Genomic DNA, 27,609 nt, shown 5'->3' on the forward strand with positions numbered 1-27,609 from the left:
AAGGATTGGGGACAAAGGGTTTCAACAGGGAGACGTGAAAAACAGGGTGGATTCTGAGTGAATCCGGGTGCTCCAGCTCATAAGCCACCTCGTTAATTCTCCTCTTTACAGGGAAAGGGCCCAGGAATTTGGGACCCAATTTCCTGGAAGGACAAGACAATCTAAGGTTCGCAGAGGATAACCATACACGGTCACCTGGTTCGAGCAACAATTCACCCCGCTTCTTCCTGTCGAAGACTTCCTTATTCTGCTCCTGGGATCTTGCCATGGTCTTCTGTAATAATTGGTTTTTCGAAGAGAAAAAATGTATAGTTTCCAAGACTGCTGGCACAGAACATTCGGGAATGGAATTAGGAAGGAAAGCTGGATGAAAACCATAATTAGCAAAAAAACGGACTTTGCTTGGTAGCAGAATGCATGGAATTATTATAAGCAAATTCGGCCAACGGAAGCAGTGTGACCCAGTCATCTTGGGAAAAGGATGAAAAACAACGCAGGTATTGCTCGAGGGTCTGATTGTTCCTCTCGGTCTGACCATTCGTCTGAGGATGGTAAGCGGTGGAGAAGGATAGCGTAATTCCCAGGACTTTACACAGCGCTTTCCAAAACTGCGAGGTAAATTGCACTCCGTGGTCAGAAACTATATTGGTCGGAATTCCATGAAGTCTAATTATTTCCCTGATAAACATCTGGGCAGTCTCGGAAGCAGAGGGGGTACCCTTCATCGGAATGAAATGGGCCATTTTAGACAGCCGATCTACCACCACAAAGATGGCAGTATGCCCAGCTGCAGGGGGCAGGTCGACGATGAAGTCCATAGACAACATCTTCCAAGGCCTATCTGGAATGGGCAGAGGTTTCAGTAACCCCCAGGCTCTGGACCTACGGGTTTTGCTCCGAGCACAGGTGGTGCAGGACTCCACGTAACTCCTACAGTCCTTAAGTACTTGGGGCCACCAGAAAGTACGCTGAACAAGATCAGCAGTCTTATAGGCACCAAAGTGCCCTGCTAGTGCATGATCATGGCAAAGTTCGAGAATGGCCACTCGTAAGCATTCGGGTACAAAGATTTTGCTGCCGTACCAAAACAGTCCATCCCTGACCTGTAACTCAGTTCCAACGGTGGGTGTTGACCCCATGGAAGCTTGTTTCAACCGCGAGAGCAGATCTTCCTGTAGCAGGAGAAAGTTCCCTGGGGCCAGGATAGTGTCAGGGGGTGAAGTTTCTTCGGATTTGTGAAACATCCTAGAGAGGGCATCGGGTTTCGTGTTCTTGGAGCCGGGCCGGTAAGTAACATGGAATGAGAACCTGGAAAAGAACAAGGCCCACCTAGCTTGTCGCGGTCTCAGCCTCTTTGCAGACTTCAGGTATTCCAAGTTCTTGTGATCTGTGTAGATCAGGATAGGATGAGCAGCTCCTTCTAACAGATATCGCCATTCTTCCAGGGCAGATTTTTTTGGCCAGTAATTCCCGATCGCCTACGTCATAATTTCTCTCCGCGGGGGACAGCTTTCGGGAAAAGAAGGCAACTGGAAAAAGTGAAGCTTTGGTACCTTGTCGTTGGGAGAGGACAGCTCCAACAGCGATTTAAGAGGCGTCTACTTCCAGGACAAATGGTAGAGAAGAATCGGGATGTTTTAAGACATCCGCGGAGGTAAACAGTCTCTTGAGGGACTCGAAAGCGACTTGAGCTTCCGGGGACCAATGAAAACGCACCCCTTGCTTGGTTAGTTGCGTGATTGGGCAGATGATAGCAGAGAACCCCTTGATAAATTTCCTGTAAAAATTGGCGAAGCCAACAAAACGTTGGACCCCTTTCTTGTCAGTGGGAGCTGGCCAGTCAAGAATTGCAGAAATCTTTTGTGGATCCATCCTTATTCCTTCAACAGAAATAACTAGGCCCAGAAATGAGATACTTTCTTGTTCAAAAGCACATTTTTCAGCCTTGGCGTACAGCCCGTGTTGCCGGAGCCGGTCCAGGACACATTTAACATGTTTGCGATGAGAGTCTAGAGAAGGGGAAAAAATGAGGATATCGTCAAGGTAGACAATGACAAACAAGTCTAAATAGTCCCGGAAGACATCATTAATAAAATACTGGAAGGTAGCGGGAGCATTGCACAATCCGAAGGGCATCACCAGATATTCGAAATGCCCAAAGCGGGTACGAAAAGCTGTCTTCCACTCATCCCCACTTCTGATACGAACCAGATTGTAGGCCCCTCTGAGATCCAGCTTAGTGAAGGTAGAGGCAGTTCCCAGTCTCTGAAATAATTCTGGTACCAGAGGAAGCGGGTATCGATTCTTTACTGTTATCTTATTTAACTCTCTGTAGTCAACACAGGGCCGGAGGGTATGGTCTTTCTTTTCCACAAATAAGATGCCTGCACCCGCTGGGGAAGTGGAGGGTCGAATGAAGCCTTTCTTCAGGTTTTCGTCTATGTACATTTTCAGAGTCTCAGGTTCCAGTTCGGTCAGTGGAAAGATCCTGCCAAAGGGAATTTCAGCCCCGGGGAGGAGTTCAATGGGGCAGTCATATGCCCGATGGGGCGGCAGAGTTTCTGCCCCCTTCTTACTGAAGACATCTAGGTAGTCATGGTATACTTCAGGAACTGCTTGGCGAAGCTCAGAATCAGAATCCAGACATAGTAAGGCAGAGGATTGGCCAGGATTCTTCAGGAGACAGTACTGCTGGCAATAAGGAGAGAAAAATGTGATCTCCCAGGTCACCCATTTTATAGCAGGGTTATGGGCCTGCAACCATGGCATGCCAAGGATGATTGGAAACAAAGGAGATGGAATAATGTCCAAGCGAAGCAGTTCCTGATGCAGATTAGAGACAGAAACTGAAAGGGGGGTAGTCTCTTGCGTAACTGGTCCAGATTTTATCGTGGAGCCATCGGCCAGGTGGATAGAGAGTCCTTGAGCCTTGTACAGCAAAGGGATTTGGTGTTTACTGGCAAAAGAAGAGTCCATGAAACAACTACAAGCCCCCGAGTCAATGATAGCGGGGACCTGCAAAGTCTTTCCCTGGAGCTGCAACGAGACAGAAAGGGCGAGGTGAGAAGAGGTCTTAAGCCAAGCAGTAGTAGAGCCAGGCGAGACAGACATGCACTTACGGAGCTTGGCAGGACAGTTCCTGACGTAGTGCCCAGGTTCCCCGACGACGTTGGCGCTCCTCCATCGTGAGAGCAGGTCGAAGGACTCCGAGCTGCATAGGTTCAGAAGTATCAGGTGCTGGAACAGGACTAGGAATGGGAGCCGGATGAGAGTAGTTAGGTACCCGAGGCAGCATCCAGGTGGGACGAGTAGGCCCAGCACCTCTCTCAGCTCTTCGCTCCCTCAGCCGTCGATCAATTTGAATGGCCAGATTAATCAAGGCATCCAGAGTTTGTGGGACTCCCACACGAGCCAGTTCATTTTTCAGTGGGTCTGAGAGCCCCATACGAAACTGGTAGCGAAGGGCCGCATCGTTCCAGTCCGTATCTGTACTCCAACGGCGGAACTCAGCGACATAGTCCTCTACGGCCCTACGCCCCTGTTGAAGGGTATGCAGGGCGGCTTCGGCCGTGGCGGAGAGTTGAGGGTCCTCGTAGAGCTGGGCCATCGTATCGAAGAAGGTGGTCAGGTTGGTTAGGACCTCTGCTTTCTGTTCCAGTAAACGATGAGCCCAAGCTTGAGGATCTCCCAGGAGCAAGGACACCACGAATCCCACCTTGGTGGCCTCAAGTGAGAAGGTGCGAGGCTGAAGGGCAAAGTACAGTTCACAAGAGTTCCGGAATGCTCTGAATTTACTTCGCTCTCCAGAAAACTTTTCAGGCGTGGGAACCCTGGGTTCGGGAGGCAACATTACCACTGTCGGAGAAGAGGTGCTAGAGACGGCAGTGGACGGAAGAGGCCCCTGAGCGGTTGTGGGCGAAGTGAGAGCTTGGACCTTTTCCTCCAAACGAGTGTATCCCCCCTGGAGACTCTTAACAGCCTGGGTGAGGCCAGCCAGATGCAGACAAAGTTCGTCCATGGGAGAGGCTCCCTGCGCGGGCTCGGACATGGCTGTCTGATACTGTCACGTACCTGGTGGTAGAGCCCGACTTGCAGAAGGAGACCTCTCTTGCGGCTCAGACTCAAGGACCCTGGTAGTGTATACAGGTAACACAAGAGTCAAGAGGGGCACGAGTGTCTGGCAAGATCAACAGCTGGATCAGGGAGTGCTGGAATCGGAGGGAAACTGGATCAGCAGGCAGGTGCAGGAAGTTGAAGCAGAGCAGCAGGCAGAGAGGCTGAACCAGGACACCAATGCAGGAACTCTGGCAGAGGCAGGACTTCAGGCAGGTGCTGGAACCACTACTGGAGATAGAGCAGCAGACGGCACCGGAACAGAAGGCTGGAAGCAGAGCAGTCAGACAAGCCGGGTCGGAGGTCAGGCGGTCAGCAGAGGTACCAAGGATCAAGCAGGTGGATGGTCGGACGAGCCGGGTCGGTAAACGGGCAGGCAGCAAGGCACCGAAGGAACAAGCAGAAGGAAGGTCAGGCAGGCCGAGGTCAGATGCAGGCGGATAGCAGGAGCAGTAGGTAAACAAGCCGGGTCAACAGGTCACAGAAGGCAGGTTCTCAGAATCAGGGTACTCGCACGCTGTAGATCAGACAGCAAGAACTGGATGTGACCAACTGAGTTAAATAGCCCGCCTGGCGCCAACGAGCGCACACACGCGCGCACGCGGACGCGCGGCGGAAGGTCCGGACTGACCACTGCTGGCAGGATCCTCGTGACATCATGGCTGCTACTGGCTTGTTTTAAACAGTTCACTCTTTGGATGCACCACACACGTCCAAAGAGGCAAACTATCTTATCACCTTTGTAGTGGGCACCCCCAAAAGGACCCGCTGATTTGCCCCATGTTCCTTTTCCATATTGGTGCAATAACAGCCAAGCACACAGCAACAGACACTCTTCTGGCTCAATAAACAGTATAGGGGTTGCCTTTTTAAGGTTTATTACTGAATAACTTAGATGGGGCGTAGGGAGCTGTGGGATACTTAGTGAATGGTGAGAACTAAATGTAGGTCACTGTAATACTACTTCCCAGACATTTCCTTTAGCAAAGGCTCAGTAAATGGTCAGCACCTGAGACACCTTTAGAAATGTCCCAGGCTAGGCAAGCACTAGTATTGAGATGGAAAAATAAACCGCGCTCGGGTGAGAACAAAACACAAAATAATCTAAAACAAAGGGCGCAGCTCTAAGTGGGATACACACACTCAAATACACTGGAAAAATGTCAAAAGCTGCGCCAAAACCAGTATTGAGATGCCAGAACTAACAGTAGAAACATTCACTAGGATCTCCTCGTTTAGGTTTGTACTTACGTCCCTGGATATTGAATGCCTCCCTTTAATACCAGACAGACAGTTCCCCGTGGATTTTCCCAGCAAAATCCCTTGCTAAGCATCAGAGATTTTTTTTCCTCTAGCAGAAACAGCCCCCTCTAGCTCTGCCACAGCTAGGGCCTCAATGAGCACAGGTAGAATTTTCAGCTGGGATGCCCAGAAAGGCAGCAGCCCTTCCGGCTGTGAACTTCTGTTGGACAAGGACTAAGCTGCCTCAGGCCCCATACTATTTATGCACTCTGCAGCCACCTATTGGGCACCCTCCCCAAGGGATTGGCTGAGACCACATAAATCTTCAGACTGCTGATTTGCATTGTCCCATCCCACTACATTCTGGAATACACCAGAAGACAGGGGAAAACAATCAAGCATGCAGCCTGCACTGTACAGTACAGCCCAAAGCAATCACACACTGCTCCACTAGTTACAGTGGAGCCAAAATGAAGTAATTTTGCCTAGCTTTCTTAGCAGCCTATCTAGGAGGGTGATAAACCTTAAAGGAAAAGTATAGTGCATTTTCTTTGAGCAAACATTATTATTATTCAGGATTTATATAGCGCCAACAGTTTGTTCAGCGCTCTACAACATGAGAACAAACAGTACAGTTACAATACAATTCAATACAGGAGGAATCAGAGGATCCTGCTTGTTAGAGCTTACAACCTAAAAGGGAGGGTCATCTGATACAAAAGGTAATAACTGTGGGGAATGAGCTGATGGAGAAAATAAAAGTACAGTTGCCAGGTGGAGGTGGCATAGGCTTCTATGCCCCCTCCACCTGGAGGATTGCCTAAAAGTAGACAGGTTATGAGATAGTTGGACAGATTGGGTTAGGGAATTCCATAGGATAAGAGAGGCTCAGGTGAAGTCCTGGAGGCGAGCATGGGAGGAGGTGACAAAATTAACTACAAAGAAGGAGGTCATGGAAGGAACAAAGAGAGTGATCTAGTTGGTATTCAGAGACTAGGTTAGTGATGTAACTAGAGGCAGAGTTGTGGATGGCTTTGTAAGTTATTGTTAGTATTTTGAATTTAATTTGTTATAACACAATTTTAAGAAAGTGCTCTCAGTAGCTCAGTACATTTACTCCAACTGTCTTTTAACTGTTAAGATATGATATTGGCCACCCAGGGAGTGCATTGTTTTCACTGAGCCATCTGACCAATAGAGATTGATTTTCCAAAGACAAATGGACTGGTCACTTTGCAAGATAATTTGCATTTTGGAAGAGAATTTTCCATTAGCCTAGCAAATACGATGAAAATTCACTTTACAAAGAGCACCCAATCACACATAATCAAATGAAAAAAAAAGTATTTTTGCTTGCACATGGCTGGATGATGGAAGGCAACGTAGTTTCATCTCATTTACTAAGCTAAGGGCACATTCCACAAATTCCCTTGCAAAGTGAACAGCCTATTTGCCTTTAGTAAATCAACTACCTTTATGTAGCACTGCAAAGCCAAAAGCAGAGCCTACAAATGTACTTATCAAATGAGAAAATTATTCATAGAATAATTTTTTTTTATGTTCACATATTGATAAATGTTTTACCACTTACTGATCATTTACTTTTCTTATCTAAAATGCTTTGAAGTGACTATGCATTGCTATTATTTTCTCATTGGTCAGAAATGTATCTAATAATCTTGACATTTGTGTTAACCACAGTGAAAATTATACATGGGCGCCATCAAAAAATTTGTTTTGTTTCGTTCTGTTTCGTATTTAAAAAAATTGGAATTCGTGTCCAAAATTCAATTTGGATTCGTACGAAATACAAATTTTCGTTAGATTCGTAAACTTTTCGTTTCGTGGGGTTTTAACTTTTAGGTTTGTTAACTTTTCGTAACAATTACGAATTTTCGTTATGATGAATTTATCATTATGAGGGGTTCCCACCATCCCTGTGCTGTGCTGACATCCTGGGGTTTTAACTTTTAGGTTCGTTAACTTTTCGCAACAATTACAAATTTTTGTTATGAATTTGGATCCGAAATTTGTAAACAAAATTTTGTATTTAGCACAGAATTTGTATGCATAAAAATTTGTATTTCGGATTCAAATTTTCGATTCATATGAAACGAATCGCACATGTCTAGTGAAAATCTCTCTATGGGCAAACATCGACCAATGTGTGTGCAGGGGCAACTTAAAGTAGGCACGCTCAGTCAGGGGTGTATGCAATAAAGAAAGCTTGTGAAGACTAGCCCGAAATAGCACATATATCCTTTCTTTCTTTAGTGAGGAACAGAGCTACCCTCCCTTACCCTTCTCCTACTTTACTGCACAGCTATTGCAGCTGTTAATATTATTAATGTAATTTTTAGTACTCCCTATGTAGCGTTTAAATACATCGGTCCATAAAACGTTTTCCAATATGTACATATTCTAGATTTAGGAAGGTGTTTTACATTTCCTAGTGACTTGATGCCAAGTCTTAGGGCTATATTGGATGGAGGATTTTATTGTAATGCAACTGAGCTAATTAAAGCAGTAGTAAACCACAAAAAAAATCTTCTCCCTGCAAATCAATGTCATAATGTGCATTATGAAAGACTTACCTGACAACCAAGCCCTTCAGTGGCACATTGTCCCTGCTGACAGGGCTTCCATCTTCACCCAGTCTTCCTTCCATGTTCGCGGTCTGCGGCTGTTTGACTCACCAAGCCACAATGACGTAACTCCTGTGCGTGCACATGAGGGTCACGGCCGTGGCACAGCTCTCTCCAAGGATGGACGGCATGCTGTCCTTCGAGAGAGCAGTGGGCATGCCTAGCTGACATCATAGGTGCTGCTAAAGTAAATACCTTCTAAACGGTGAACAAGAGCACTGAGTATGTACTGAGCAGTTGCCATAACCTGCTCTGAAATTATACTGAGGAAGCAGAGGCAGAAAGCTACACAAGAAAATAGTAAAGAAAAGATGAGGAAGAAAAGAAAGAATGTGTGTATGTGGGGGGGAAATAAATAAATGTAATCGGAGACAAAGAAGTGGATAAATGTATCTAGGTGTACCAAAATTACAAACAATTTCGGTAGTGTTCATGGAGGCAGGCAACAAGCTCTTCCTTCCTCATAATGTGGGTAAAGCGGTAGCAAACCGCAGTTAAAGAAAAAAAGAATCCCCTGCAAGGCAATGCTATTGCATACTAGCACATTATGAGAGACTTACCTTTAAAGAAAGCCCTCCAGCGCTGCGCTGTCATAGCTGAGAGGGCTTCCATCTTCACCTATCTTCCTTCTTGGTTCACGCCCTCCGGCAATATGAGTGTCTAGGGACATGATGACATCACTCCCGCGCATGAGCGTGGGAGCTGCCATTTACAGTAAGAGCTCTACCATCATTGTGATGTCACCAGCTGCATGCTCTATGAATATCTCCTAAACTGTGCAAGTTTGGGAGACATCCACAGTACCTACAGGTAAGTCTTATTACAGGCTTACCTGTAGGTAAAAAAAAAAAGTGAGTTTACTACCACTTTAATTTCTGACACCCACTGTTTAGCCATCATTTTTATTAAAACAAATCTATGCTTAAAATGTTCATTTACAGAAATGTCTTTCTGGGATTGATAAACAGAGAGAGAGATAGAAGGGCTAAAATGCTTACTAGAATGACTGCTCCAAGTGTTCTCTGGCCAGGTAGGCTCCAAATCAGACACATTTCTGCCCACCCCCAGGAGCAATCCTGTATGTGACAACCCGGATCACCACGGAGCATGGGGATAACCTGCCCATTTGGCAATTCTGGCTACAGGGATTCAACATCCTCCATTCTTAAGGCATGTAGCCCACCCTCTTAGCCTTCTCCTCTATAATGTGTATATTTCCACGGCCAATGTACAGAGCGGGTAAGTATAACATGTTTGTTGTCTAAAAAAATTATAACTTTACAATCAGCTTTAAAAATGCACAAAACTGCATAATGCTTTCATTTTAATAGGCCTGCTTAACAAGCATAAATGCACAAATTCTATGCTTTTGAATATGCACTAAGCTGCAGCACACAGATATTTTACATTACATTTATGAATTAAATTACTTCTTGAAATATATTTTCATGCATTAAAAAGGGTGCTTTTTACTACAGGAAAGTGGAAAAGTATGAACTCTACTGCATTAGCTTAGCATGTTATTCATTTTAGTTAGTGTTCTTTTGTCACATAAATATGGAGAACAAAGATCTATCTGCACGATTAGGAGTTAATTGGCAAGGGGAGGTCTGGGATGTTTGGTATGGGAGGTGAACACAACCAACTGGCCCTATAATGGTAGGTACAACTTCCTGGGAACTAAGGAGAGTGCACACAAAGTGAACCATGGTACCACTGTGATTGGTAGAGATGGTAAAGGTGGGTGTTGTCTTAAAAAGCAAATTTATTGTAGCATACTGTTCTGTAAAAAGAATATATGATCTCACTGTAAATACCAGATAAAATACCATGCAATAATGCAAATAATCCATACACTTCAGCATCCATAAAGCCATAAACAGGACACATTTCACAGTTGTGCATTCTTTCAGCATTGACTTCCTTGTAGCACACTGCATTAAGTTGCATATCACCTCAGAGCCACAAAGTAGAAAGACTTTGATGATGGTATATTTACCTTTGTGATCACAAGTCTGAACATGGCCCATGATGTAGCTATATAATGTCTGGCAACTGTACCTATCTGCAGGTCCTGTTCTGAATGTGGCAGTATGTCCACTCAGGATCACCAGCCCAATATCTACTACAGTATTTGCAATGGCCTGGGTAGAAAATGTCCTCAAAGCCTAGTCCTCTTCTGTAATTGCCATCCCTACACTTGTGACAGGGTAGCAAGAGTTTATTTGCTGGGCTGATTCAGTTTATTCTGGGAGGAATATGATGCGATTTAAGTTTAAATGACAACCTTGAAAGTAAATGCTTATTGGTTAGGTCACTACACCGTTTCAATTATTAAAGAGAAGTAAAGTTTGAGCTACTGAGCTTAGTAACAGTTGGATTTTGTTTTCAAAAGATGCAGCTTAGAATAGACAGGTGCATTTGTAAAAAGGGACCTAGAGTTTGGCTGTCTAGAAATGAAAATACAAAATATGCAATGGTTCACTCTTGCCTGTCTACAAGAAATTCCATCTGTTAGTTCTGATAATATTAAATAAAAACTCTATAGTACCCGGAAAGACAAAAACTGTAATTAAAACGAATATTGTACAATTATTTATTATTATTCAGACCACTTTGGTGAATGTCACTTGTTTCATATTATTTTTTTCCAGATAATTGAAGATTGGAAGTACGTTGCCATGGTTGTGGACAGACTCTTTCTATGGATATTTATCATTGTTTGCGTTGTGGGAACAGTTGGACTCTTCATGCAGCCTCTACTACAAAACCATATTCCATCTGGAAGTCATTAGTGAAAAGAAAGCTGCAGAACATTACTGTAATTTTGACAATGCTTCCTAATTTGTATCTTTACTGAAGTCCAAAGGATAACAGATTTTTTTTATATATTTTGTTTTATAAGTGCATTTATGGAAAGGTCAGGGAACTGCTTTTCCGCACAGCTTATTCTGGAATGCTTGGACTTACTTTGCATTTTTAGCCAATATCCAACTTTTTATGGTAAAGTATAATGATTCGCTCAGTAAACTAAATAAAAAAAACATTTTTTTTAGTAAAATGTAAACGAGTATCTATGAGTTGAAGATGAACTATAGCGAAATAAAGAAGCGTTAAGCCTTTTATACACATTGTTTGGAGCCTGCACATTCTGAAGAGCCATGTCATGGAAGTGTGATTATAAAATTAAGTCAATCTTGCACACATTTATTTTACATTAGGTATCTAAATGTCTTGTGTACAGTACACTATCATTACATACATCGGTATGTATCAGTACATACCTGTAGGTTGTCATCCCTTCTAAGTGGCTTCTAAGTCACTGACACAGAGCAAACACGTGGCTAGTAAAATCATTTTTTTTTTACCGTAGAAAAGTTCTATTGAGAGTTACAGTGAAACAAAATGACAAATCGTCAAAAGATCTTATCACAAATCATACACAGTCTACAAAGAATGTCATACCAAGAGATATATTACCTGTACAAGCCTTGCAGACTGTTAAAAAAAAATCACACAGGTTGCATTTGGTTCTAGTTTATAACAGCAGCAGTCTAAACATATTAAACCTTTGAGAAAGAAAGGAGAAGGGAGAAAGGAGAAGGGAGGGCAGGGGAGGGAGAAGGAAGGGAGATGGTCAAGTGGGAATCCATCCATGCTGACCAAATGTTGTCATATTTGACAGCCTCTCATCATATGTGTTAACTTGTATATAAAAAGTGGGGAGTTAATCACCGAGCATCAAATATTGTAGGATGGCGGGGAGGAGCGTTTCCACTTAAGGAGAACTTCTAGTATAGTAAGATGCATAAGAGAGTTGCAATTTAGAATGTTTTTGAATAGGAAGAGCATCATAAAGGCCCGGTAATAGAACAAGGAGATCATGTAATACAGGTACAGTAGATGAAGTTCTGTTTGCATTCTATTCATGATTTAAATCCAATAAGCAAGAACGACTGGACAACTCCATACCATATGATTAAAGGTGCGAGTGGCACTCTGGCACTTGTGCCAAAGCAGGGAGAGCGTTGGGTAAATGCAATGCAACTGTTGGAGTGTATAATAGATTCTATGTAAAAATTCAGTTGGGTAAGTTTGTCCTTTGCAAAAACCATGAGTTTAGCATACTGGGCCACCACATCATCCTATTTGTCTTGTGAAAGTATAGGGATATTGATCATCAACCTCTGCAACAAAGAAGAGGTCTTAGATTTGTGATAAGTTATAAGATGGGTGTAAACCAAACAGAGGGGTTTAGGTCAGAAGCTCTCAATAGAGGTTTTAAAGGATATTGCTGAAGGGTGGGTTTCTGGGGAAACTGGGCCCTAATACAATGCCTAAGGCCAGGTTCACAAGTACGAGGCTGCGGTTTGCAGTCCAGGATCCGGTGTGTTTCTGTTCACAGGCTCAGGTGGAGTTCAGGTGCAAATTTTTTCCTGAATTCGCACCTGAACCAGACCCAAAAACATACAGGACCCATTTTGAAACTGCATGGCAGCTGCACTGGACATGTGTGAACCAGCTCCATTGAGAGCTGGTCACATTGATGCAGTATAAAATGCATCCAATTCGCATATACTGTATATCACAAAAGTGAGTACACCCCTCACATTTTTGTAAATATTTTATTATACCTTTTCATGTGACAACACTGAAGAAATTTGGTGTTATCACTCTCACTCTCTTAAACTGGTCACTGGAAGTTCAACATGGCACCTTATGGCAGAGAACTCTCTACATATCTGAAAAAAAAAGAATTATTGCTCTACATAAAGATGGCCTAGGCCAGTGATGGCGAACCTATGACACGCGTGTCAGTGCTGACACGCGTAGCCATTTGGGGTGACACGCACAGGATTTCATGCGATTCATCCTCGGCTCCTGCACGGCCGCCGAGGATGAAAGAATCTGTGCTGGAGGAACGCGGGGGGGCGGGACGTGTGATCTCCCCCGCCCACACTCACTTACTGTATCGCCGCCGCCCCTTTCTGAGCGCAGGGGCTGCTGGTAAGGCGTGCGTGCCGTGCGCACACACGTCATCAGCGCGGCGAGGGAGGACCCGCAGGAGAGGAGCGCGGGAACAGTGCGCGCCTCTCTCCAGTCAGGCCAGCACAGAGAGTCTACTCCTGGGACTGTCAGTTACGACCGCACCACAGCAGGGAACAGCGGAGTGCCAACGGGAACTGTGAGCGTCATTAGCAGCAACTATTGGGGTGCCATGGACTTGCCCACAATAACTGAGATAAGTGAGGGGGAGGTTGTGTTAGCTTGTTAGGCTAGTTAACCCCTAATTGGCTATCTATAATTCTATCTGCTGTCACTGGCCCACTGATGGAGCACCCAAAAAATAAAAAACAAAGGTTAAGTAAAGGGAGTGGTAGTAGCAGTGGCCGACCCTTTCAAGAGACATGGAGCGAGATGTATGGCATTATAGAAAAAAATGGCAGATCATTTTGCGTTCTATGTACTGAAACGGTAGTAAGCAGAACGTGGAATATAAATAGACATTTTGAAACTAATCATTCCCAGCTCTTGGAAAAAAGTGAGGATGATAGGAGGGAATACATTTCCAGGAAGCTACACCTTTATAAGAGCCAATCTAACTCCACCTTATTCTCAGCATTAAATAATATCAAAACCAACAAAAGAAACAGATTGACAGATGAGGTTAGTAGCGCTTTCTTGGGCCTGAAGTGTACAAAATACCAACCTTCAATTGAAGATTTAGCCAATGAAATTCAGCAACAAAAAAGTCACTAATAGGCAGGTTAGTTAAAGAATTCGCCCTCCCCCTCACTTATCTCAGTTCACGGCAGGGCTGTGGAGTCTGCTGCTTCCAGCTCCACGTCCTCATCAACATGCCGCTCCGGCCCGTCCCCGCTATGAATATTCATAATCATCGCCCTCGCGTCACTAGGAATATTCATAGCAGGGGCGGGCTGGAGCGGCATGTTGATGAGGACGTGGAGCTGGAAGCAGCCGACTCCACAGCCCTGGTTCACGGCACCCCAAACAAGTTCAATAATATCAAGGGCAACATACGAAATTGACTGATGAACAAAGAAGTTACTAAGCAGGTATGTTAAATAATTTGTTTTTGGTTTATTAAATACAATTATATATTGCAATTATACATTTTTGTAGTTTAAACTATAAATTGCGCAAAAATTATGTTTTTTTGTCGAAGTGACACACCACGCGAGTTATGCTCGATTTTTTGCCGATTTTTGACACACCACACCAAAAAGGTTGCCCATCACTGGCCTAGGCTATAAGAAGAAGGCCCTGAAATGAAACTACAGCATGGTGACCAAAACCATACAGCGATTTAACAGGACAGATTCCACTCAGAACAGGCCTCACCATGGTTGACCAAAGAAGTTGAGTGCAGGTGCTCAGCGTCATATCCAGAGGTTGATTTTGGGAAATAGGCATATAAGTGCCAGCATTGCTGCAGAGGTTGAAGGGATGGGGGGGTCAGTCTGTCTGTGCTCAGACCATACGCCGTACACAGCTTCAGATTGGTCTGCATGGCTGTCGTCCCAGAAGGAAGCCTCTTCTAAAGATGATGCACAAGAAAGCTCCCAAACAGTTTGCTGTGGATAAGCAGACTAAGGACATGGATTACTGGAACCATGTCCTGTGGTCTGATAAGACCAAGATAAACTTATTTGGTTCAGATGGTGTCAAGCATGTGTGGCGGCAACCAGATGAGGAGTATAAAGACAATGGGTGTCTTGCTTACAGTCAAGCATGTTGGTGGGAGTGTCATGGTCTGGGGCTGCATGAGTGCTGCCTGCACTGGGGAGCTACAGTTCATGGAGGGAACCATGAATGCCAACATGTACTGTGACATACTGAAGCAGAGCATGATCACCTCTCTTCGGAGACTGGGCTGCAGGGCAGTATTCCAACGTGATAGCAACCCCATATCTCCAAGACGACCACTGCCTTGCCAAAGAAGCTGAGGGTAAAGGTGATGCCAAGCATATCTCCAGACCTAAACCCTATTGAGCATCTGTGGAGCATCCTCAAACAGTAGGTGGAGGAGCGCAAGGTCTCTAACATCTACCAGCTCTGTGATGTCATCATGGAAGAGTGGAAGAGGACTCCAGTGGCAACCTCTGAAGCTCTGGTGAAAATAATAGTGGCCACACAAAATATTGACACTATGGGCGCAATTTGGACATTTTCACTTAGCGGTGTACTCACTTTTGTTGCCAGTGGTTTAGACATTAATGACTCTGTGCTGAGTTATTTTGAGGGGACAGCAAATTGACACTGTTATACAAGCTGTACACTCACTAGTTTACATTGTAGCAAAGTGTCATTACTTCAGTTTTGTCACATGAAAAGATATAATAAAATATTTACAAAAATGTGAGGGGTGCACTTTTGTGAGATGTATGTGAACTCAGCCTTAGTTGCATATTCCTCCTTCAATAAATTAAAGGTGCAGAACTCACCTGCCAGAAAAAAGGTAATTGAGCATCTGAATGTGCACTCTATTCAAGGCAACAGGATCAGGAACACTATTATGATAAGGGGGCATGGGGTTGTCCCAAAGAGGGTATGAGGGGACTGTACCTCAAGTAAAATCAGATTTAAGTTGGAACTAATAATCTGTGTAGTTGTATTTAACAGTGACTCAGAAAGTGTTTTAGCCATTGGTTGATCATGACAGGCAACTAGTAGTTTTCTTATAGCGGGTTTTGCTAAAGAATAGGTATCACAAAGTGTCTGCTATTATCTTCGATAAAACCCTTTCCTGTACCAAGCAGGTTTATCTCTGCTAGAAAGAACTAAACCTTCCTGACTTAAGTCCCCTACCCAATGACGAATCCCTTAATATCAACTGATTTGGAATCTTTGGCCCTTACATGGTAATGATATCTATAGGCTAAATAAAGTGTATCCTACAAAATGTGCCATGGTGAAACAATGATTGGTTGGCTTAAAGAAAGGTGGGTGTTCCTAAAGAATATGGTTTATCATAACACAACTTTTCACATCTTCCAGTATCAGCTTCCTTTGTGGCTCTTGGCCTTGAGTAACATGAAATCCCAGAGCTACAAAGGAAGTCAGTGTTCTCATTCTCGATATCTGAACAGTAAAAACATCTACATTCTGGGCCACCAGCCCAACACATCATATTTGTACTGGACCAGGCAAGTCAACTCCTGGTATATACAAAGTTGCTATGCACTAAAAATTTAACTATAACACCAGAAATTCATACTAAGCTGCTGTGCTATATTTCAATGTATATATGGTAAATATTAAAGAGATAGTATATACTCCTACAAAAACTACTGCCAATTAAAATTTTTAATGCACAAGGTTTTATAAATTGGTAGAAGTTTATAGTTCTGTGCAATATTTTTTTTTAAATGTTTACAGTCCACCACTAGGTTGGCAGTTGTGGCATAGCTTTGAGGGTATAGCCTATCCACAGTCAGGAAAATTGAAACCATACTAACAGAGTCAACCCAGCATCAGCCACGTGCACAACAGTACCCAAAACCAACCAATGAACAACCAGAACATGCCTACATATAAAATTAGATATTACCCTCAATTACCATAATATTTGCAGTCTAACAATAGGTTAGTGGATGTGACTTAGCATGAGGGTTTATAGAAAAGTTAAAACCATACTAACTAAATATCAGATATTACTTACAATCAGCATAATCGGAATACTCTGTAATTCTTGGTATCCACAACACACGCATACCACTTCACAGGGTCAGTAGGAGGACAGAAGAAATGTGCTTCCCAAATCCTGTGCTGTTTAACTATCTCTCCATTTCCCTGCCAACGGTCCCATTCAAACTTGCAGGTGAAGTTTGAGGCTTACTGTTCGTTTTGAGAAATATGTTTGTATATTTTTTTTTTTTTTACATTCTTCTGGGAGAAAGAGAAAAGTGTGTTCCAAGATCACCAGATTTCCATTAAAGGTATTGAGCTGGTTGGGTGCACTATTGCAATGCTGGAGTTTAAGACTGGAGAGCTAAACAGATAGGTTGGCTCCTTGTATGCACTGTTTTAGATTTGGATGGGGTGATCAGGGATTCAAATGCCTGCCAATTGTTTTTTTTTCTGTGTCCCCATTAGAGAAAATTCACTTTTTCAATTTGTCTTGTTAACCACTGTCACCAGGGAAATTAATTGACAATTATGGCACACTATTCCTTTAAATTTAGTAGTATTATCTCTCCAGAATGATTTTCCTGCCCAAATATATTTATTTCTTAAAAAGGTATTCCCCTCATTCCTCCCTAAGCAGCATTTAGAACAGTGGTTTTCAACCTGGGGGTCAGGACCCCCTCGGGGGTCAAATGACAATTTGCCAGGGGTCACAGAATCCTAGGCTGTTCCTGAAGCTCGTACTGCTCTCCCAGCCTTTTCACAGCCGCCCAACAGGGCTCTCCCTTGAGCCTGCAGCCACCCACTCAGCCTCTTCGCAGCCTCCCATTCAGTTCATGGCATGGGTGAAGGGCAGGGACTAGAGGTTAGCTGACTGGCGATGAACGTGAAGTGGGAGGAGCTAGAGGAGACCCATCTCCTGATTTCATCATAGGGGTCACTGCTGCGAGACACCAAGAAGTCAGAGACACAGTCAGTAACACTACCTGTGATTAGAGTTGCCATTAAAAGTCCCCACTACAGTTCTCAGATCAGCAGATGACCTTGATCAAAAGCACCTAAGATGGCTGATCAGAACAGCACCCCACAGCACTGCCACTCATCCTAGCTTCCCACCAGCATTCCCATCCCCCCCCCCCCCCCAACCACCACCACCAAGGAGTAAGAGAAGGAATGAAAATAGAAAATACATGGAAGGGATAGGAAAGGAAGGGGGGGGGGCAAAGAAAAAGGGAGAGAAAGAATGAGAGAAAGATCAAGAAATACAGCTATAGAGGGATGGGGAAAAAAAACAAGAAAATAGGATAGAGAGAGATAAAAGGGAAAGAAAGGAGAACAAAGAGAAAGAGTGGTACATCCTAAAATGTACCATAAGGGGTTTTAATACTGTACGAGTGGAAGGGACTCTAAATGTCCGTGTGTTAGGGGTGCAAATTACTTGTCTTGCCTTGGGTGCTGACAACCCATGGTACAAAAATAATTTTACTGTTAGGGGTCCCCACAACTTGGAAAATTTTAAAAAGGAAAAGGGTTCACGGCACTAGAAAGATTGAGAACCACTGGTTTAGATAGAATAGAAACCAATGTATTTAATCTGGCAAGGCACCCACCCACACTTTCTAAAGCTGCTCTGCAAACATGCAATTGATATGGGTGGCCTAGCTTTTCCCAATGAATTAAACTACTTTCTTCTCAGCTCACTTTAATGCACAACTATGTAGTTTATTCAGATAATGCTGCTACTCAGGCTAAAGCCACAGTATTAGTATTAGTATTAGTAGATTAGTAGATGTTTCAGTCTTCTCTTGGCACAAAGCCAGGTTACTACTGGTTGGAAATTTAGACCATGTCTCATTCAGATCCCTTATGGGATTCAATCCCAATTTTACGTGCATTACATAATCATCCTAATACCAGCTGGAGGGCTGCCAATGAGATAAAGTGCTTGACAGAACCTTTATTATAATGGCATTCTTATTGATTTTCAGATGCTTAAATTGGAGAAACATATATTGAGTAAAATGTTTTTTAAATATTTTTTGCTTAGACATGCCGTAAAGATGCAATTTAGTTCACTCAAAATATTGTTTGGATGATTTTCTCCATGACTCTACTCAGCTGAAAGTTGTAACCGATATCTACAGTCTCCTGCAAAGAATTAGCTCTCAACCTTCTGACAACTCCTTCAAGAAGTGGACGTTATGGCACCATGGTCACTTCACCACAACACACGTTTTTCGCACCTGCCTCTAGGGCCGAGCCTTTTGGCTAGGATCAGAGGAAATTTTTATTCCTGGCTGGAGGGCTGGCAATTGTATTACACAATGGTCACTTTCACTCTCTCCCACTTCCTTCTCCCCCACTTTCTTTTATTTATACCCCTTTGTCACTTTTTTGGCTTCTGGCTTGGTTCGCCCTCTCACAGGGGGTCTCCTTTCGGGGGAGCCCCAACCGAGTACTTGGTTGGGTCTATTTCGGCACACCTTCCAGAGAAAGGGTTCATCTGGTTTCAGCCAGATAGACCAAGTAAAGTACCTCAGTCCCCATCTGGAGCCTAACGCCCCGGGGGATCAGGGTAAGGTCCTTCCTAGTGGAGGACAGTGTTACACCCGTTGCACATTTTGTGTCTCACTCTTTATGTGTGTACACTTTTTTTGGCACCAGGTGGAGTTTTTGGGTGTGTTTCACACGTCACTGGCTTTTCAAAAATAAAAAAATAAAAGAAAATTGCTATATTACTACACTATCCTCAGACATGTTGTATAAACTGGCTGTTGGTTAAGTGATATCATCAATACAACCAATAAATGAATTCAATTTAGATTGATCCACTGCTTATATTATACTTTCCATCACCTCCATAAATAAGGCTTATTGCCTCAAAATGCACTCAGATCTCATCTCTATCATCTTAGATAATATGTCCTATTACTGGCCTAACAGTCACAAAATTGTAGGCTTGTCTAGGAATGTTACCACTTGGAGATATTTCTCTTGGGATATATTACTAAATGTATCATCACCTCTTCTGCTAGAACATACTTTTAACTGTAAACTTTTATGCTAGTAAAGCAATTTTACTCCAGTGGAGGGACCCCAATCCCCATCCAGAGCCACTTGTTCCAACCTAGAAAATGTAGTTCTACCAATGTGCAAATGAACATAACAGACTAGATTGAAGTAATTGTAAATGATCACCTTGTAAAACAACCCATTCAGTTTAAAATAGAAAGGCAAAACATTTTTGCATAGATAAAAAAAAAACATTGCTCTTAGTAACACTATGGGCCTGGAAAACCCGCTGTATGAATGAGAACATGGTAATTTCACCACTCGTGTTTTCTGCACAGTGCTTCTTTGGGCTAGGCCTTTTGGCTCAGTGTGGGGCAATTCTTGCTACCAGGCCTTCAAGGCCTAGCCAATGCACTCTGCACTAGCACTTATTTATTTAATTAATTTTTATCCACATGTTTGTCACTTTGCACTTTTGTCTTTGTATTTTTTACTTGGATGGAGGGTATAAGGCCTTGGGTCTACCCTGAATTTTAGGGCGAGGATGTGTGGCCATCAGATTTATTGCTTCTCTGAATGGGGGGGGGTCTCTCTTCAGGAGAGCCCATCACCTAGGGCTCGGTGGAAAGATTATGCTGACTATGAGGACAGGGGTCCTCCAGGCCTTTTGGCTAAGTGGACCAAGTTGTGCCTTGCCCCTGTCAGGAGCTTTGTTTGTGCTAGGTAGTTTGTAATTAGGGTAAAGTCCTACTTCTTCAGGAGCTAAACTAGAGACACACTCTTAAGAGCACTTTTTTGTGGGTGTTTTTCACATGCACATTTTTCTTTTGTTCACCTTTCTGCTGAAGAAACATGTAAATTTACAAGAATGAGCGGTGGGATACGCATCATTAGAGGTACATATTTTTTTACAAAACAGTAAGTGTTTTAAGTAATAATTATTTGCAAAACCTTCTGCGCCTTTCAAAAATCCTGTCCACAGCAACCTCACTAAACCAAAAATATATATGTACAGTATCTCACAAAAATGAGTACACCCCCCATGTTTTTGTAAATATTTTATTATATCTTTTCATGTGACAACACTGAATAAATTACACTGTACTACCATGTAAAGTAGTGAGTGTACAGCTTGAAATAACAGTGTTAAATTTGCTTTCCTCTCAAAATAACTCAACACACAGCCAGCATGTCCTAACTGCTGACAACAAAGTGAGTATACCCTTAAGTGGAAATGTCCAAATTGGGCCCAAAGTGTCAATATTTTGTGTTGCCACCATTATTTTCCAGTACTGCCTTCACCCTCTTGGGCATGGAGTTCACCAGAGCTTCACAAGTTGCCACTGGAGTCCTCTTACACTCCTCCATGACGACATCATGAAGCTGATGGATGTTAGAGACCTTGCACACCTTCACCTTCCATTTGAGGATGCCCCACAGATGATCAATAGGGTTTAGGTCCTGGTGAAAGGCTTGGCCAGCCCATCACCTTTATCCTCAGCTTCTTTAGCAAGGCAGTGGTCATCTTGGAGGAGTGTTTGGGGTCGTTATGATGTTGGAATACTGTCCTGTGGCCCAGTCTCTGAAGGGAGGGGATCATGCTCTGCTTCAGTATGTCACAGCGCATGTTGGTATTCATGGTTCCCTCAAAGAACTGTAGCTCCCCAGTGCCAGCAGCACTCATGCAGCACCAGAACATGACACTCCCACCATGCTTGACTGTAGGCAAGACACACTTGTCTTTGTACTCCTCACCTGGTTGCCACCACACACGCTTGACACCATCTGAACCAAATAAGTTTATCTTAGTCTCATCAGACCACAGGACATGGTTCCAGTAATCTGCTTGTCTTCAGCAAACTGTTTGCAGGCTTTCTTGTGCATCATCTTTAGAAGAGGCTTCCTTCTGGGACAACAACCATGCAGACCAATTTGATGCATCTGAGCACTAAGCACCGACAGGCTGACCCCCCACCCCTTGAACTTCTGCAGCAATGCTGACAGCACTCATACATCAATTTCCCAAAGACAACCTCTGGATATGACGTTGAGCATGTGCACTCAACTTCTTTGGTCAACCATGGCGAGGCCTGCTCTGAGTGGAACTTGTCCTGTTAAACTGCTGTATGGTCTTGGCCACCATGCTGCAGCTCAGTTTCAGGGTCTTAGCAATCTTCTTACAGTCTAGGCCAGGGGTAGGCAGCCTCAGCCCACCAGCTGTGATGAATCTACAAGTCCCATGAGACATTGGAAGACCCTGACAATCACAGGAATGACTCCTAGAGGCAGAGGCATGATGGAATTTCATCACTGCTGGAGAGCCAAGGTTGCCTACCCCTGGCCTATGCCATCTTTATGTAGAGCAACAGTTCTTTTTTTCAGATCCTCAGAGAGTTCTTTGCCATGAGGTATCATGTTGGACTTCCATTGACCAGTATGAGAGCGATAACACACCTGCTCCCCATTCACACCTGAGACCTTGTAACCCTAACGAGTCACATGACACCGGGGAGCGAAAATGGCTAATTGGGCCCAATTTGAACATTTTCAATGAGGGGTGTACTCACTTTTGTTGCCAGCGATTTAGACATTAATGGCTGTGTGTTGAGTTATTTTGAGGGGACAGCAAATTTACACTGTTATACAAGCTGTACACTCACTACTTTATATTGTAGCAAAGTGTCATTCAGTGTTGTCATGTGAAAAGATATAATAAAATATTTACAAAAATATGAGGGGTGTACTCACTTTTGTGAGATACTGTATATCTTATGCGTTCATTCATTTACCACAAAAGTAGAAAAAACTCTCAAAATAACAGAAACTGCTGACACAAAAATGCATACATCCACCTGTGCATATGCAAATTGACAAACCAAAATCTGAATAGTGCAGTTCAATTCTTCAATATACAGTATGTGTATAAACTACTCTGGTTTAGGCTCTAAACCTTTAGCCTAAACCTGAGCCTAAACCTTTGTAAAAAAAAACATTGGGCGCAACGCGTGAGTTAAGTGGGCACATAATCACGCTGGGCAGAGAAGTGGAAATGGAGATTTTTGCTTAGATATACTGTCTGATCACTTCTGAAATGTGAGCCTAAAAATTTGAGAAAGCCCATTGGATGCAACACGTGAGATTGACGGTGACATAATCACCCTGGGCGGAGCTGAGTGAAGCCGTGGACACTGAGATTTTTGTTTAGATATGCTGTCTGTTCACTTCTGAATTTGAAGTGTATCAGATATTTAAATAAAATATTGTTACAAGCGATCTGCATTATGGTATCTTCCTCTCGTTTTCTATATGAGTGACACCAGGCTGAGGGTTGAGGATCGTGACTGTTCAGCTGGTGGAGCAGTGCCATTATTAGACTGTTAAAGTGCATACTAACCACCCTTAATCAGAGGGGTCTATCCAAGCATATGAGAGGACACTCAAAGGTGGGGTGAAGGGCACTGTGGTAGATAAGTGAAGTAATCTATGGTGTACTGTTACGGGATTAAACATTCACTGAAATTGTATACAGGCAGTCCTGGGGGTTACAAACAACACCTACTTACAAACAGAGGGAGACAACAGGAAGTGAGAGGAAATCTACACCTAGGAAGGGAAACTGGAAGAGTTATCATAGAAAAAGGTGTCTCCACTGAAGATTTATCACCAATCCTTGTTTCCACAACAACCCAAAACATTCAAAATGCAATTGTCACAGGGACAGAATGTGAGGTGAAATCTTCTGAACAGGGCCAAAGACAGCAAAACAAATGACACTGGAGTGTTAACCCTTCCCTATGTGATCCAAAAAACTTATTAAAATTATTTTTTTGGCTGAAGCTAAACTTAAAAAATTTACCTTTTCTGAATTCAATTTAAGAACATGCCCACAGACCCTAACTTGTTTGTAACCCGGGGACTGCCTGTACTTCTTTCTTTATGGACTCTTTAGATTGCTATTTTTATTTTATTTTTTGTTTATTTTTTTAATTGTATGAGATTTTATTGATGGTTTACAGCACTTTTCAGAGTTTTTAGAGCCATTCTCCTGGGGGGTCTGCTGTTAAGCCTCATACACACGATTGGATTTTCCGCAGACAAAACCTCAGACTTTTGTCCAAATGCATGGGCCTGAATTCTGTCTTGCATACAAACAGCAAGGAATTGTCAGCCAACAAACACAAACACACTGACATACTACCTGTTTTTTCAGCTCTTTAGCACCACCCTTTGAGCTCCTTCTGCTAATTTCATATTAGTAGAAGTTTGGTGAGTGTTGATTCGTGCTTTTCATTTCGTGCTTTTCAGTTTGCGCTTTTCAGTTCGTTTCTGAACATCCGTTTGTCAACCAGACATGTTGCGGAATTGGAGGAGATAACGTGTTATTTATTATTGGCCTTGGAGTTATTGCTTTGACCCAAGTCCAGTCCAAGAACAGGAGGAGGAGGAGTTGTTGGACCAAAAATTGGTTGCTTTATTAGTCGTGACCAATTATGTCATATGCCTTTACTGTGGGAGCTCCAGGAGAATAATCCAGATGATTTTTGGAATTTTCTCCGGATGACGGACCCCTGCTTTCATCAACTCCTGGCATTGTTGACCCCCTATATTAAGAATCAGGACACATGCATGAGGCTTTTATTTTATTTTTTGGTTGAATAATGATTTAATTTGGTTTATTTTCTATATTTTTGGATGCATAGAATGCACTTTTTGGTTAAGTTCTATTGGCAGCATGTCTAGCATGTCTAATTTTATTTGTTTTCTTTTTTTAATGTACAATAAAAAAATTGTGTAGAATAATACTTGGCTATGTGTTTTACTTCAAATGACAGTTTGGGAGTAGGCAGTTACATTTAAAAAATAAAATGCAAAATTGACAGCAACATAGTTGTATCTTTAATCTTAAATACAACGGGATAATGGTGTTGTGGTAATTTGCCCAAAAAAAAAGTATAATATTATTCTTGAAATCACTAGAAAAAAAGCCTTTGAAGATTAATTTGCAATAACTCCATCAGTATCACCAGCAAAGCAGCTTCATTATTATCCCATTAAAGAAGAAAAGAATGGGCGCTGCATTTTGAGATTTCATAATTTGCCGCGTCACGAATGTTAATTCTCCATTACAAACACTAGTTTACAAGACCGACCGCTTCCAGCATGTCCTTGCTTCCAAGCATGCGTGTTTGTACTTTGGACTTTTGTCCGATGGACTTGTGTACACACGCTTGGCAAATCTGACAACAGACATTTGTCCGTGGAAAATTTTAAAACCTGCTATCCAACATTTGTCTGCGGAAAATCCAATGCCCAATGGACCGTACAAACAGTCAGATTTTCCGCCAACAGCCTGCCATCACACATTTGCAGTCAGAAAATCCGATCGTGTGTATGAGGCATAACACTTACAAATCTGCAGCAACTGTGTGATCCTACCATGTCAATATGGACCAAAATCTCTGAAGAATGTTTTCGACACCTTGTTAAAACATTCTGATGTATCGACATTGCTGATTTCATCTGCTTTGTGTGCCCCAATGTGCCCTGGGGCTTTCTCAGTTCTAGCAACACCCCTGTCAACAGCTTTATTGTTTTGTCACACAGTTCATATTTGTTTGATTAAATTACTATTTTTGTTTTAATTGTGATAAGCTATATTATAGCTATATAAAAGTATACTAATAAACCCGAAATGTAGTTAGATTCATCTTTTCATGTTTCCAGCGTGACTCTGCAACTAATTTGAATTTACTATTTTCCCCTTGGCTGCTTTAAGTTACTGTCATGGAACAGATGGGGCGGGTCTGCATAATATATAGGTGTAATCTGTGAAATTGGTATATGATACTAAACAGCTCCCACAGGAGACATTTGAATACATCTGTTCAATAATTACAGATTCCATAAAAAGTTTTATCTTATAAAGCAAAACACTACATCTGAATGTACAGTAGATCCTTCATAATTTCAGAATTATTTTGAACTGTCATTGCTGAGCCAACAATGCAACAAAAACCATCTGTTTATACAGATTTACTTGCTGTTTTTAGCTCCTGCATGCATTCCATTGTCTAGTCCTTTCCCAGGAACATCTTATTAACGTAAAGCGGAGGTCCGCCCACCCCTGCAAAAAATTAAAAGACAGAAGCTACAGTTCCTGACTTTTAATAATAGGACACTTACCTGTTCTGGAGTCCAGCGGTGTCGGCACTGCAGCTGATGTTTTCATCAGCTGCAGGGTGCTGCCGCCGCCATTGCTGGTAAGGGAATCCTGCAATTTAGCATTACAGCTTCACGCCGGGTCCCTGCTGCGCATGTGCGAGGCACTGCTGCACTCTCCTACTGGCCCGGTGCCGGGGGGGAAGGAGGAGGGAGGAAGAGGAAGCCAAGTTGCTGACGTACACAATTGTTACAGGCATACCCCACTTTTAAGTACACAATGGGGTTTATTTACTAAAGCAGAAAAGTGCAAAATCCGGCTCACTTCTGCATAGAAACCAATGAGCTTCCAGGTTTTATTACCAAAGCTTAATTGAACAAGCTGGGCTTAGAAGCTCATTGATTTCTATGCAGAAGTGAGCCTGATTTTGCACTTTCCAGCTTTAGTAAATAAACACCATTGTGTACTTAAAAGTGGGGTATGCCTGTATATGAATGTCACTTAAGCAGGTAAAAACACTGTCGCCATTTTTAAATGGATTTTGCACCAAGCAACAAATAGCATATAAGGACAGCATAGCTGCACGCACTTTATGATTTCAAAAGCAAGAAGCTAAAAGAAGACATGATGAGGTAGATAAAGGCAAATAGACTGTGCACTTTGCAAATGCAGTAGCACTCTTCAAGTGCAAGTGCTCCAGAGCTTAGTAAATGAGGTAAGGCTTCACTTTGCAAAGAATACCCAATCACGTGCAAGGAAAAAAAAAAAAAGCATTTTTGTTTGCACACGATTGGATAATGGAACTCAGCAGAGCTTCTGCTCATTTACTAAGCTCTGGAGCAACTGCTCTTGCAGAGTGCAAATGCACTTTTTCAAGTGCACATACTGAAAAGTCACATGGAGGTATAAACCAGAGAAGCTATAAAACTATAACATTCATTGCTAAAAGACTCCCCCTAAAATGTTTCCTCAGTTTGGGCAATCTCTCATGTCTTCTTTTAGCTTCTTGTTTAAGAATTACAAGAAACCATGTTGAAAATGTCCAGCTGTGCGTTTTAAGGCTACTTTCACACTGAGGTGTGTTTCAGCCACTAAAGGGCTACACATAGCACCTGTAAAGTGCCTGAAACCCCCCCCCCCACCCCCAAGGCGAAAGCCCGAGTGCTTTCACAATGGGGCAGTGCTGTTGCAGGACGGAAAAAAAAGTCCTGCGAGCAGAATCTTTGGGGCGCTGCGGAGGCTGTGAATACAGCACTCCTAAAATGCCACTGCCATTAAAATCAATGGCCAGTGCTGCCGAACCACCTGCACAGCGCTTCGGCAGCAATGCTTTGTGGGTGCTTTTAACCCCTTTTTCGGCCGCTAGCAGGGGTTAAAAAAGCCCCACTAGCAGCCGAAAAGTGCCGCTAAAACGATAGTACCGAAGCCCTCTGCCACAGTATGAAAGTGCCTTAAGTATGAGTTTTATTTTCACACCTGTATGCACTAAAAAAATGTGCATCACTGTGATATAAATATAATCCAATAGTATAGTGTAAACAAATAGCTCATACAAACCATATGATTTTACATAAAAATGTGCAAATGTCTACACTGTGATATTACTCAGTGTCACCCATTTTACAACCAATACATGTATCAAAACAATCCATAAACTTTACATAATTCAAACATGTCCTGCATTAGTGGATGCCTTAGTTTTCTTTTTTTAGAATGATTTTTCCCTTCGTTGTCGCCTGCTCATCTGGCCAGTAACACGCCTCCAGTATTCGAGTGCCCTTGTGAAGG

General features: G+C 42.9%; 1 protein-coding gene across 1 annotated transcript in view; it reads left to right on the top strand.

Annotated features, from left to right (window-relative positions):
• CHRNB4 (cholinergic receptor nicotinic beta 4 subunit) overlaps positions 1-11,129 on the top strand; it is a 98,595-nt gene extending 87,466 nt beyond the window's left edge. The window contains exon 6 of the mRNA XM_077473751.1: positions 10,655-11,129. Within this exon, the coding sequence (XP_077329877.1) occupies positions 10,655-10,795 (141 nt within the window). The 3' untranslated portion in view covers positions 10,796-11,129. The remainder of the gene's footprint in view (positions 1-10,654) is intronic.
• Positions 11,130-27,609: the final 16,480 nt, after the last annotated feature.

The sequence above is a fragment of the Lithobates pipiens genome, unplaced genomic scaffold (genome assembly GCF_037356315.1).
Source record: "Lithobates pipiens isolate NorthernLeopardFrog02 unplaced genomic scaffold, aLitPip1_a1.2 Scaffold_8, whole genome shotgun sequence".
NCBI lineage: Eukaryota > Metazoa > Chordata > Amphibia > Anura > Ranidae > Lithobates > Lithobates pipiens.